Source organism: Gallus gallus, chromosome 8 (genome assembly GCF_016699485.2).
Source record: "Gallus gallus isolate bGalGal1 chromosome 8, bGalGal1.mat.broiler.GRCg7b, whole genome shotgun sequence".
NCBI classification, from domain to species: domain Eukaryota; kingdom Metazoa; phylum Chordata; class Aves; order Galliformes; family Phasianidae; genus Gallus; species Gallus gallus.
In genome coordinates, this window is record NC_052539.1 from 6,910,276 (window position 1) to 6,923,371 (window position 13,096).

General features: G+C 43.0%; 1 protein-coding gene across 8 annotated transcripts in view; it reads left to right on the plus strand.

Annotated features, from left to right (window-relative positions):
* RFWD2 (ring finger and WD repeat domain 2) overlaps positions 1 to 13,096 on the plus strand; it is a 128,177-nt gene that overhangs the window by 38,615 nt on the left and 76,466 nt on the right. For all 8 annotated transcript variants that reach the window (XR_005861883.2, XR_003076415.3, XR_003076417.3 and 5 more), the window contains exon 11: positions 179 to 314. Coding sequence is in view for 2 of the 8 variants with exons in the window: in XM_015290523.4 (XP_015146009.1) it covers positions 179 to 314 (136 nt within the window). In the remaining 6 variants the exon portion in view is untranslated. The remainder of the gene's footprint in view (positions 1 to 178; positions 315 to 13,096) is intronic.

A 13,096-nucleotide genomic window follows, 5' to 3' on the forward strand; every position in this document is an offset into this window, starting at 1 on the left:
AAATCCTGTTGCCTTGAGGGAATGCCAAAAAGATGAGAGAACCTATTTTTGACCGAGAATACTCCCCAAATAACAAGCAGAGGTGGTATCACATGAAGACATGCATCATGTTTGCCGCTGTGTTTATTTACTTTCTTATTCATTTTTCACCCTGTGTAACTCTCCCACCTCTCCCTAGATGACAGCAGAACCACAAGCCAGCTGGATGAGTTTCAGGAGTGTCTATCCAAGTTCACGCGCTACAATTCTGTCCGACCCCTGGCAACGCTGTCCTACGCTAGTGACCTCTACAATGGCTCCAGCATAGTCTCCAGGTGAGAAATATGGTGGCTCTAGCAGTGCATTTCATGGTGATACAGGCTGCTGAGGCAGAGTTAATCGCTTGTACAGATCATAACTTGTTTCATACATGTGTAACGCTTTAGCTTTACCAAAATAATTGTGTGATGAATATGTGGTTATCATTGATCTGTGAAGGCGCTTGAGTATCACAGTAGTTAGTACCTTTTCTTCCAGTTGATATAGATGAAAACCAAGTGCAGAACACTTGAGAAGCCTCTGTAGTAAGACATGAAGGCTGTTGTAGGCTCAGTCCCCTTCGTGGTACAGTTGCATTAAAAATAATGGGGATCTAGCATTTTTAGCCATTTTTCCTGATGTTGGTAACTTCAGGAATCTGTGGTGTTATTAAATCTTGTTTGTGGAGCCAGTCGTAATGGCAAATATTAAATAGCTGAGTTGTTTGTGACTGCGATTGCTTGACCTCTGGTAAGTGTTGGAAGCACTTAAACTAGTGAGGGGGTGGTTGTGGTGAAGTCAACACAATAATTCTCTTTGTGCCAACAACAACTCTGCACCCTTTGCCATGTGGAATGGTCTTCTGTACCACGAAGGTCTGAGCCTGCAATGGACCTGTTTGGACATATACCTGGTGAAAAGTCTTTTAACAGAATCAGTTTCTTCTAGTTGCATGTCATGAACCAGCTCCCTTAGGGATCAAGCCTGAGAAAGCGCACGGGATAGGGAGAAGCTGGGACCTGCCAGCAGGCTGTACTTTTAACTGACTTCAGCAGCTGTGGAAGCATTCCCTGGGGGATTTAATTAGTCTGTGGTAGCTTGGTTAGAGCTGTTGGTGGTGTTGGAAAAGATGATGCAACATGTTAATTGGGTTTTTTTTTTTTCCTGTATGGCATACGTGCAAGACCCACAAGCTTCTTACAGGCATGCTTCACAAACTTCAAATGCATTTGTAGGAGTAGTATTATTCCTAATTTGTAGTTAGGAGCGTGAGTTCCAAAGTGGCCATACCTGGGGTCTTGAAAGAAGCGCTACAATGGCATGATGAATTGAACTTGGACTTTGAGCCTTGGTCTAATGCCGTATGACAGAGGCATCCAGTGACAGAACAGCTTGAATATTTCTTGAAAGGCTACAAGAGATGTGCATTAGGTGAAGAAATCAAGGCATGTGTAGCGTCAAATACATATTTTGTAAAGCAGCATTGATTCCTTAACTACTGCAATATGTAGCAGGAATGTATAACGTCCGACTTAGTCACGGAGGTCAGAATGCAATAATCACTGATCTGACGTGTATTTAACCTGCACTGATTGGGTTCATGCTAGCTGCAATGAAATGCAGATGGGAATCTCACTGCAACACAGACAAACTTCCTCAGCTACCAACTTCAACATGGATTGGATTTTTCTCCTTTGCCCTTTCTTCTCCTTGACATTCTGCAAGAACAGCATTTTTGTGGTATTTGGTTAGAAAATACTGGAAGGGCAGTAAATCTTGCTCCGGTTTTGAAGGTATTATAATTCTTGGGTGAAATATATGTTTGAATAGTATTGTACTGTTGTTAAAAATGAAGATAATGTGGGGCCTCCATCCAAGCCAGTGCTAGAATCTGTAGTTATCTAATTTGCAACGCATTTAACCCCCCAAAAGTGTGGCTTCCACCATCATGTTTCTCCCTTGCTTGCGCCTTTCTTTTTTTTTAATCAAAGCATTTAAGAAACGTTTAGGGGTTTCACTGTATGGACTGAGTTCAGACAGTTTGTGTTTGAGTGCGTCCTTAAGTGCCTTGGTAAAGCAGCGCTGCCAAATGTGCTGCCACTGCAACTCCAGTTAGCTTCTGGCTATCCAAACAGTTCCTTCGAAGTCTGAACTCGTTAATCAAGAGTTTATATGTAGTATTTGCTGACCAACACATTCAGTCATTCACCATTGCTCTTTAGCCAAATTAGTAGGCTCAAGTTCAGAGAGAGACTCTTAGACTAGTAACTGAACTATCTGTCTTGGGGAGAATGTAGGATGATAAAAACTTGTAGATAGCCATGGTTGGGCCAAATTAATTAGTAGGGTGCTATAAGGTTTCTTACTGAGTGAAATGCTGTGCGAAGTTTTACTGTTTATCTGGTCCTCTGTTGTACTGATTCCTGAACATGTTTCTGGATGTGCTGTCAGAAACATCAATGAAATGAAGGACAAAAAGAGAAGTCTTACTGCTTAGCTGCTGCTGTTGACACAAGTGCATTTAAATACGAAGCAAATATGCCTTATTAGTAAGCAGCCCTCATCAATTCACCCCCCCCTCCTCCCCTCAAACAAGCAACCAAAAAACCCAACAACAAAAAGTAGAGAAACAACCAAAAAGCAACCCAAAGGTATTTTGTAAGGGATATTTCAAGTATATTTAAAAGTAGAACATGGGATTGACCTGAAGTTCAGTTCCCTTGTGTGCAGTTTAGCTAGTGGTTTTTTTTAATAAAATGATGGTATGAACCAACAGAATGCAAAGGTGTCTGGTTTGCCTTGCTTTAACCCCATAGCAGTTCATACGCTGGACTTGGAGAACTCTGCTCTCTTTAACAGAGAGGTGGTAAGATATATTAGCTCTGTGTGCAAAGGATGTTGATGGAGACATGTTCCTTATCAGCAACCTCTTGTTTGTTTGTTTAGAAGGGAAATAAAACTGGATTTATGGGAATGGGATGAAAAGTGTAATTAAAGGCTGTATATAAGCCGACTGAAAACCCCCAAAGCTGAGCAGCAGTCTCCTGAGCCACTTGCCACAAGCATATTTATGAATGCCTGGACTTCTTGAGGGCTAATAAAAGCTCATAAACAACCCTGGGCACGTTGCATTACCTAGAAGCGTTTTGGTGGAGCGCGAGCCTGCTGCTGCTTTCCAGGACACGACAAGCTCTGCTCTCCAGTGCAGCTTTCCCCAGCACTGAGTGTACCCTGGGAACTCTTCCTCCTGGCTCTGCAGTCCTGCTGTCCCTGGGCAGCATCCACACGGTGGCAGCCGCCGGTTGCGGTGCTGGGAGCTGGGCAGGGGCTGTGCTCCCTCTGCTGCATCGTCCATCACGTATTAACACTGATTTAATAAGGTGCATGCAGCCAGATGGTGGGCCCAGCCTGGGTGATCTTCCTCACTTTGCTTAGAAATGGTGCTCATGCATGAAAGCTACAATACGTTGTCCTTTTCTCCCTTATTTGCTTCGAGCGAAAGCTGAACAGAGAAGGCTGTTCAGTGAGAATACATGTAAGGATTTGCACTGACCGGTTGTTCGGTTTCACTTCAGCATTAGGGGCACTTTCAACATGCCTGCTTTGCAATTGGAGCATACGTGTAGCTCAGTCTGCTAAATGTATTTTTATACACTCAGTTCTCCGAGGACAAAGAATTTACATGGCTTTCACAAGTATATGAAGTTTAGCTAGAATTGGGCCAAGGAATAAATTTTCCGTTCATTATGCCACCAGACAGAGCAGTCGTCAGAGCTTAACTTTTCTTCTCTCCACTTACTGAGGCAGTAAATAGTAGAAGGCTTTCTTTTAAAGATGAGACTGTAAACTGCAGCGTTAGCATTACAATGATTTATGTAGAAAATTGCTTTAGCGCTGTCAGAGGCCTTCAGAGTATAATGTGGCAGTCTGTTCAGTTTCTTGAAACATGAAAGAAAACTACAAGCCTGCAGTGGGATGTCTGCCTGAGGTCGGGTTATCAGCACACAGCCTCTCCCTGCTGGGAGTCCCCAGGTCGGGTGCAAACATGGGCAGTTCTGTCCCAGAAGCCCTCAGGTTTTTTGGGCAGATGCTGTGTGGGTTTTTCTAATTGGCTCGGGCTGCAAATTCTTCTGGGTTAGTTTACCTCTTCTCTGAAAGGTCTTGAAATGATGTCCAAGGAAGTTTGGATAGCCAGAGCTCTGTTTGCCCAGTGCCTTAGTGATTTACTTCATTAAAAAATAATAATAATAAAATTTTTTGGGCTGCTGATACCTTGCTAATCAAATTAGGGCTTTTACCTTTTGGAGTCCTCTGTTCATATTTTGGATTTATTTCTTTTATTACTTGCTTTTTATTCTCTTGCCTCTAAGCTATGCGCAGGATATGAAGAGGCTTTCCTTACACTCACACCGTACAATTAAGCCACTGTTTCAGAGTTGTGCTTTTGTTTGAGTTGACCCTTTCAGTAACATGACCTGAAATTCTTTCCTCAAAGGTGAGATTAAAAGAAAAAAAGTCCATTAGGAGCACATTTTCCATCGATTCACTGAACCATTTTATTTTTCTGTTCCCCTTTTTCCTTTGGCCTACGATGGCTTGTTCATATAGAGTTCTATACTGAATAAGATGCCTTTTAGTTCTATCTAACACAGGTCTTTTTTTTTCCCACCCCACCCCCCTTTTTTTTAATGCACTGGGCTGGCAGGGGTTAGATGAGCCGTTTTATTAAGCTGGTGACTGGTGATGCTTCTGTGTTGGTAGTAAAGATGAATGAAAGGAACGTGCAAGTGGGTTTATCCTTCACAGGGTTATGTTTCAGAGTGCAGTGGATGCTGCTGCTTGAGAAGGTGAGAAACGAGGAGAGCTGGGTTTTTCTTATGGCCTTTTCTTCAAGTGATCATTTTTAAAATAGACCCTTATTTAAAGGTGGCAGTTCTAAACTGTGGATGGATCTGTCTTCCTTGGATTGTTCTCCATAACTGGATGGAGGAGAAATGCTCGGGTAAAGAAACTTTAACTGCAGAATAGCCAAGGATGCTTTAAGTGGAAAGCCCTGAGCCTCTTCAAAGTTTGTGCTTCTCCTCTGGCTCAGTTACCTTGATTCACATGAGGTTTTGGCCTACACACCAGAGGTTGTCTGGGGCTGAAATGGAATTTTGTTTACTTAGAGCTGGGCAAAATACTGAGCCTTTCCATTACTTTTTCTCTTGAGCACAGAACTAATGCATTTCTTAGTACATAATTGTGGTCTGGATCCCTGGAGCAGAAGCTCACTATGATGTGTAACCAGCAGAAGGGTTATACAGATGTCAGCGTGCAACTTGGACTTCGAGGCCATCTCAGCTCCATACTGTAACCCTCCCAGTCCTGAGGACAGAGCAGTGCTACCAGAAAGAACTGTGAAAACCTCTCCAGCCCTAACCAGAAATACAAAGCTTCTGGTGGGTGTGTTGTGTTCTTGCATCTACACGTGAATTTGCTTTTAGGGATAACATTGACATAATTTGGAATTGGGAAGTTAATGAATGAAAGTTTCATAGCCGCCAGTGGGACCTTATTTTTTTCTTCTCTGGTAATTTCAGACTATCTGGTAGTAAGAAGATCGCTTTCCCATTAAGCTTTTAGTACTTCAAAGCTGTCTACAACTGCAGATAATTAGATGAGTTTTGTAATTTAAATCAAATTTTATGAATTTTTATAAATAGTCTGTAAAAAGTATTGAAGAGTCCTTGATCAATTTGGGAATCAGCTTTTAAACCTAATGTATTAAACAGAACTATTGCTCTTCATGATTTTTTTTAACAATTTGGAGAAATTTCATGCAGCTGATGAGAACAATTCCTGGAAAATTTAGTATAGTGTTCCCTGGCTGCAGCGAGCAGCAGAGCAGGCTTCCTCCTTCCTTGGAAGCCCTAAGAAAAGAGCTGAACCTGCTTTGGGTGGGGTGTTGGGCTGAAGACCTCCCAAGGTCCCTTTCAACCTGAATTGCTTTGTTCTATCACTAGGTAAAGCAGCTTGGAGCTAAATGCCATTTAATGAGGTTTTTGAATCCCCCTCTTTCCAGGTCTGTGTTCTGTATGCTTGTGCTGAATGCACACGGTCAGCTTGTTTTTAAACTTCAGGTTCTGCTTCCAGCTTCATGCTGAGCACCTTCCTCTGGCCTTATGTTTCAAGAAGAAGCAATGTCCTCATGTGGCTTTGCCACTGGGCAAACTGAAATTCATTTCCTCTGTATTTAGGTGTCAATTTAAATATGAGTATTTACCCTAGTGAAGCTGGACTTGTCAAAGCATAACTTTGTAGAACTGCAGGAATTGAAAGTGAATGCAGTAGCGTTCAGAATGTCCACCGAGACAAATATCTGGGAGAGGCAGACAGCAGTGTGTGGAAGTCATGTTGCATCCCTGTGTCCACCCTTCCTTTCTTCATCAGGATGGAAGGCTTTCCTGTGATGCTTCTGTTTCTCCTCCTATTCACATAAATGCCATCACTAGTCTGTAGTGCAGTGCTTTGACCTCAGACATGGGACTTACAAACCACAAAAGCTGTGGTTTCACAGCATCTTATCTGCAGAACTCAAATGAGGACAGCACTGGCAAAAGGCAGTTCCACGAGCTTGCCTCCCCCATTCCCAATTTTATAGCTTTCTTTAATTTTTGAGTTTTGATGCAGTGAGTTTCATAGCTGACTGCTTGAGGAAACAAAGCCTGTCATTATTGAGCACGAATTTCAGTAGTTTATTAGTGGTCTCTTTAATTTTCTAGCTGGATTTGTTGGAAATGCCCTGCTTTGGTAGCAGGTCATTATCTGAAAAGAATTAGTGTGCCTTTGGATTTTTTTGTTTTTCTTCCTTGCTTGCTTAAGGGGGAATGAGGTTGTTAAATGATGGGCTGGCATGCAGAGTTGTGTGGGCTTGAATAGTTCTGAGGGAGGAAAGAAGAAAAAGAAACCCCCCCCAGCGGCTCGGCTTGGAGAAGAGGTTGGAGCTAATGGTTATTAATGTTGGCTGTACTAAGAACTACCGAGTAAGACAGGGGTGCTTTGGATCCATATGCTGCCAAGGTGTTTTGTGGAATAAATTGTGAAGTCACACTGATGTTTGTGTGGTTGCAGGGCTATATATGAGTGTGTGTATGCGTTGATGTAAATGATGGTGGGAGTCAGGTCGGGTTTCTCTCTACGAAACTGAAACAAGGAAGATCCCTCAGAACCTTTTCCCGAAGAAATAGCATGCAAAATACTGACGGAAAAAAAAGAATTCGGAGTGCTATCAAAGCAATTTCCTGAAACAGATTTGGCAGGTGGACTGAAAATGTTTCAAATGGCGTTTTAACCTCGTTCCATCATCGCCAGGCAGCGGGGCCATCAGAATTAATTGTCCCAGCCTGTTCTTTGGCTCCTCGACACGGCTCATCTGCGGCGTGCGGACACGATATTTATGAAGGCTGGTGCCCTGCCTCGCGCTGCCTGTTGGATTCAGCCGAGGTGTCTGAAGAGGTTACTGTCTCCAGCTGTCCCTCCTGATGCTCTGCTGCAGGGCGTCTGGCAGAAGAGCGAATGGAGTCTGATGAATTCAGAGGCTCTGGTAAATAGTTTGGCAGACTGCATGCCTGGCATGGGCTGGGCACCAATTTGATCTGAGCTCCTCATTAGGGAAATGGGGAATCTGGCAACGTGGTCAGCTGGAGGCAGTAATGCCTTTGGTGTGATGGAGAAATGGGGAATTGGAGCCTGTAGATGGGCTGTGTTGATTACAGTCCCGGTACTGATGGATGCTTCCTGTGCTGAGCTCTTCTCAGATGCATTTGTTGATCTGTTGCAGCTGCGATGCTCTGTTTTGAAGAAACAAAATTTTGTTGGCACGGTAATAAATCTGGTGGTTTGAAAGGAAGCTTGCAAGCTTTCGATGGCCCTATATTTAGAGGGAATTTCAATCACTATCAGAAGTTTATTCCTAATTTGTGGTGTCATACTGGTAGGATGTACAGACAGCCTTCCAACTGGCCTGAGTTAGGCCATGGGGTGGGGTAAGGTTTCCTCCCTCAAACCTGCTCCATCATACACAGCTGGGGAGGAGGCTGCGAGCTTCCTTCTGAAAATGTTCCCCAAGCTCGAAAGGAGAACGGTGAGTATGTGTGGAGACCTAAAACCCCTTCCACTGCGATGTTTTGGAACGCTGAGGCTGTGCAGTGCTACCACCAGAGATGTCAATAAACACTTGTGTACCAGCAAACCTGGCTAAAACTGAGGATCATCCTGTTTTTCAAATACGGATAGGCCACCTGAAATGTTGCAGCAGGCAGTCTGATGATTTGGCTTCAATTTTAAATGGCGTCATTAGAAACGTTCTGTATTTAACTGATGGCGATTTTTAGTTAACATTTGCCCTAGCCTAGCTTATTTAAAAATGGTGGCTTTGGAGAAACTGAATCTAATCCTCATTAACTTGCATGGTAGTTGTTTGCAGTTGCTTTGGCTCATTGTACTTCTGTGTATCTGGCATATAAACCCTGGGACTGTCGTCATCTCTTCAGCATGCAGAAGAGCATCGCTAGCAGTAAAGTGGCTTTTTATCAGTACGCTTTATGTTCAGTTGCTTGCAAAATTCAGTAGTTCCCTATAGGTTTTTCTCATCATTAGTGCTAATTAAGCTAGGTTCCCCTGAATACATGTATGAATAAAACTTATTTAGTAGAATAGTATGTCCCTAGCTACATGGTCTTACAGACAAATTTAGAAGAGATATTGGGGTTGTATTTAGAGGATATTATGTTCAAGGTTGCTTCCCCTCAAAACAGAGGGGATCTTGATTTTGAAAGTTAAGCTACTGTAGGAGGCACTGTCTCATAGTGTAGCATATTCTCCTGTTGGGTTTTAAAAAGGAATAATTCTATTTTATCTAGCGATGAGAAGGCATGAAAGTAGCTCTGTTGGTTTTGATGTTAGAACTGAGAGATGGAGCTAAAGCTACCAAACCTCCTCAATTTCAATTTAGAATGAATTGAGAGTATTACTAAGTGGCTTCTATTAGAACTGATGGCATTTCATTACACATAAAAGGATTTTTGTAAGCATGAAATGGGCCCAAAACTAGGTCTAATGACATTACTTAGTCAACTTGGTACCTTTTTATACCTTTCTTCAAAACAGAGCAGAATAAAACTCCAGACTACTGTGGCTGTGAGAAGGATACTGAGTGTGACTGCTGCATGGTTGGTGCTATAATGTCTTCACAAGAGCCCAGAGCTGAGGACTCGTCCTCTTTGTGCAGTGCGACCTTCAGTAAACGGTGATGTCCTTCCCTGTTTGTTCCCTAGCTGATGGGAACAGTTATGAGGAAAAGCAGTTAATCAACAGGTGAAGAGCTGACACTCCAGTGCCTTACATCTGTGTTGCAAATAGACTCGTAAGCAGTGCTCTACTTGAAAACATTTGAAGTGTGGAGGAGAAGCAGTAGCAGGTGAGGTTACCTGAGATGTGTTCAAACAGTGGCCAGCGTATCTCAGAGAGCTCCAAGTGGTGGGATCAAACCCCAAACCCTGTGCTTTTGATGGGAAAATGTGCTGTTACCAACAACAGCTCAGTAGTCTGGGCTTTTGGTCAACATCATCCCTTCTTGTGCTCTTACAGTGGTGAGGAGTGATGTCATTATAACAGGACTGCTGAGCCCTGATGGTACTGATCTTAGGGTGACAGGGGGCTTCTGGATCTGCTGCTTTGCCCCTCACGGGAGGTGCGTGTGAAGAAACTGTCTCTCAACTCTAGCAAGTCCAGCAGAGATGGACCTGAAGCCTTGCTGTGTCCTTCTCCATCTATGGCCTTGGTTCAGATCCAGATCTACCTATACACTGTTGTGGCAAGTTGACTGCGACTGCTAGGCTCAAACAGTAAAACAAAAAACAGAACTATGAGCCTTCTAGCACGTCCCTCATGATCTCCACTGAGTGAGACTTTTCCAGGCTGAGTTCCTGCTGTACTGCAGCTTCGAAGCATTCCTGGACTCGGTTCTTAGTAGTGTTCTGTTCATGGACAGAGACTCTTGCTTTGAGCAGAGAGAAACATCTGAAGGTATTTCTTTGTGAAAAGTGATATACTTTAATTTTGGACAGGAATGCTTGCTTTGTAAAGCAGATTGCCTTTGGTAGAGGAGACATAGGTTAAAATGGAGATCTGTGTGCAACAGTTACAACAGATGTTCAGCTTTCTTTTTTCCTGAAAATCAGGATACACAGTATCAAAGGGATCCCAAAGTCCAATATTTCTGCCAGTTTTCCTGGCAGGTTTGCTGTGAACAGAATAGTAATAACTCCAGGCACCAAGTGAGCTTCAGCACTGATTTGAGTGATGGAGATTTTGGGGGTGGGAAGTAAACGATAAACTACAGTTATGATCAGGGAATAGAAAGGCTATCTCAAGTTTCTGGCTCATCCATTTCTATGCATCAGTTTTCATGCAATTTCATCCTTTGGGCTGTTGGGACCAGAGGCTGTCGTGGGCTGATGGACCCTTGTTTAATTAGCTTGGCTGTATGTTCTCTTTCCACTCTTTCTGTCCACTTAAGTTTCCTTTCTGCTGGGTCGGACATGTGGCTGAGATTACTGAAACTATTCTTCTGGTTTCAACTTTGACTTGAATGTTCCACAGAACTTATCCATAAATGAAGCAGTAGGAATGCTGAAAGCCCCAAACTGTGAATCCAAGTCATAACTAGATTATATTAAAACATAAATAAAATTATCTTGACCTTTGGCATAAGGGTTATGGGCATGTTTGACAGGACATGTTTTGCCCCATCCCTGGAGGCATTCAAGGCCAGGCTGGATGTGCCTCTGAGCAGCCTGGTCTGGTGGTTGGTGACCCTGCACATAGCAAGGGGGTTGAAACTCAATGATCATTGTGGTCCTTTTCAACCCAGACCGTTCTATGATTCTATGACAAGAGGTTTAAGTTGTGCCCAAGGATGTTCGGGTTGGATATTGGGGAAAATTTTTTCTCTCAAAGAGTGGTGAGGCATTGGCACTGGCTGCCCAGGAGGAATGTGTTGTGGTCACCATCCCTGGAGGTGTTACAGAACCATGGAGAGGGAGCACTGAGGGACATGGTCAGTTGGCATGATGGGGATGGGTTGGGGTTGGACTTAAAGGGGGTTGAATCTTAAAGGTTGGAAAAGACCTCCTTCTGTGAGAGTGGCAGATGCTGCTGAGTGATGAGCTCATTTTGTACTTGATGCTCATACACCTGTTTAACATCTTTGTGTCCTGGTTGTCTGCTTGGGCCTGTTTTGGGGCGGATGTTCCATTATTGTCTTCTGTTTGGATTACTCTGTAGCCTAGTAAAGATTAGATCAAGCAGCCTACAGAATCCACTGTCCCAGCATGGCATTAGGTGAGAAAGATGTATGCAAGTCACCACTTGAAGCAAATGAATGTACGGATAGTAAAACTAATCTCTGCTATTGGTTAAAAGGCTCTGTTCTACTACTATATTTAGAGCTTTGTGCCCTGCAAGTTGTCTTCTGGGATGTCTCATCCACCAAAATTAGTTTTTCATCAGACCTCTGTTAGACTTGAATCTGATCCATTAAGAGGCCTTAATTGTGGTAGCTGAGACATCTTTGTCAGATTTGTCCTCTAATCAAGCTAATGTTCTGGTAATCTATGGTCGTGTCTAACCCAGGTTGATGCAGTTCTTAAGGATGAAGATGTTTGCTTTCTGATGATAGAATCCATTAAGCAGAGCCTCATTTATGTGGTTAACTTGTCTGTCTGTGTAACAGACTGTAGAATTGAAAGGTGGTTTTTTTTTTAAGAGGCCCTTCCTAAGATTTAGGGGCTGCAGTAACCTGAGGTTGCACTGTACTCGCTCAGTTTATATTTAGAAACTTGCTTTGCAGTACAGCAGTTTGAGCTGGGCAAAATGTTCAACTGAGGGTGGTCTGTGTGTGTTCCTGTGGCACAGGTCAAGGATTTAGGGACAGCAAGGAGTCACTAATGCAACTTGCTTTAAAATTAAAACATTAAAAATAGTTTTTCTTATGCACAGCTTTAGCATAACAGCTTTTTGATATTGAAACTTGATTGCTTTGTCTCGGTAATCTTTGTTTTCATATGTGACAAAATTTCATCTTTGAGATGATGGAGTGCAAAATATGAGCACTGCCTGAACGTAGCTTTGTTTTTAAAAACTGCAAATTAGTATGCGAATGCACACCTTGTGACACTAATTACATTGCCTTAAAATAAAAGTCTGCTGTAAAAACAGTCTCTAAGGAATGTGATATTAATACCAATTTCTGTATTGGTCCCAGGTGCCAAACAGTCCACAGGGCTGCTCATGGATTGGGTTGTAACCTAAATTTCTAATCTTTTGACTTCAGTGTTTCAAAACATGTTGGAAATAGGCAAAGAGGCTGCAAGCAATAGGATTTGGGACAGGATATCCTTCAGAGGCTGGGGAGTGAAAGCACGAAGTGAGAAAGACTAAAAGCAAATACTGCTGCTCCTTCCCTCCCACCACTTAACTTCCCCCCCAAAATAGCGAGCAATTATCCAGATTGCTGTTGAATGTGGGACTGGAGATGTAGAAATAGAAACAGCACCATATTAGGTAGAAAGTGGAATTGAAAGGATTTGGTATATTCAATCAGAAAACTATATATAGTCCCACGGGGAGGGACTGAGACGTATGCCTTCTGGAAATGGCAACTCCTGCAGTCTCAGATTTTGTTACTGAGTCAGGACTTAGGATTGTAGTAGTGATTGCAGAGTGTGTACATGTACAGTGTTCATTACCAGTGTCAGGTTCCCTTTGACACCATCATGCTGTGCAGCAGCAAGGATCAGGTGTTGTGTGTGTTTTAAAGTGGGGGTGTGTGGGGAACCCAAGATAAACCTTCATCTGTTCCAAATCAGCCTTCTGGCAAAGTGCTTTCCACTTCATAATAGAAGTGGTTCACCACCACTTTTTCTGTCACTTTGTTCATAAACACTGTGGCTTTGTACACCCTGCTTTGTCCCTTCCCTCAACCTTCTGTTTCCAAAGCGAAAGCCTCAGCCTTTCTGGCACTCCCCCGTAAGGG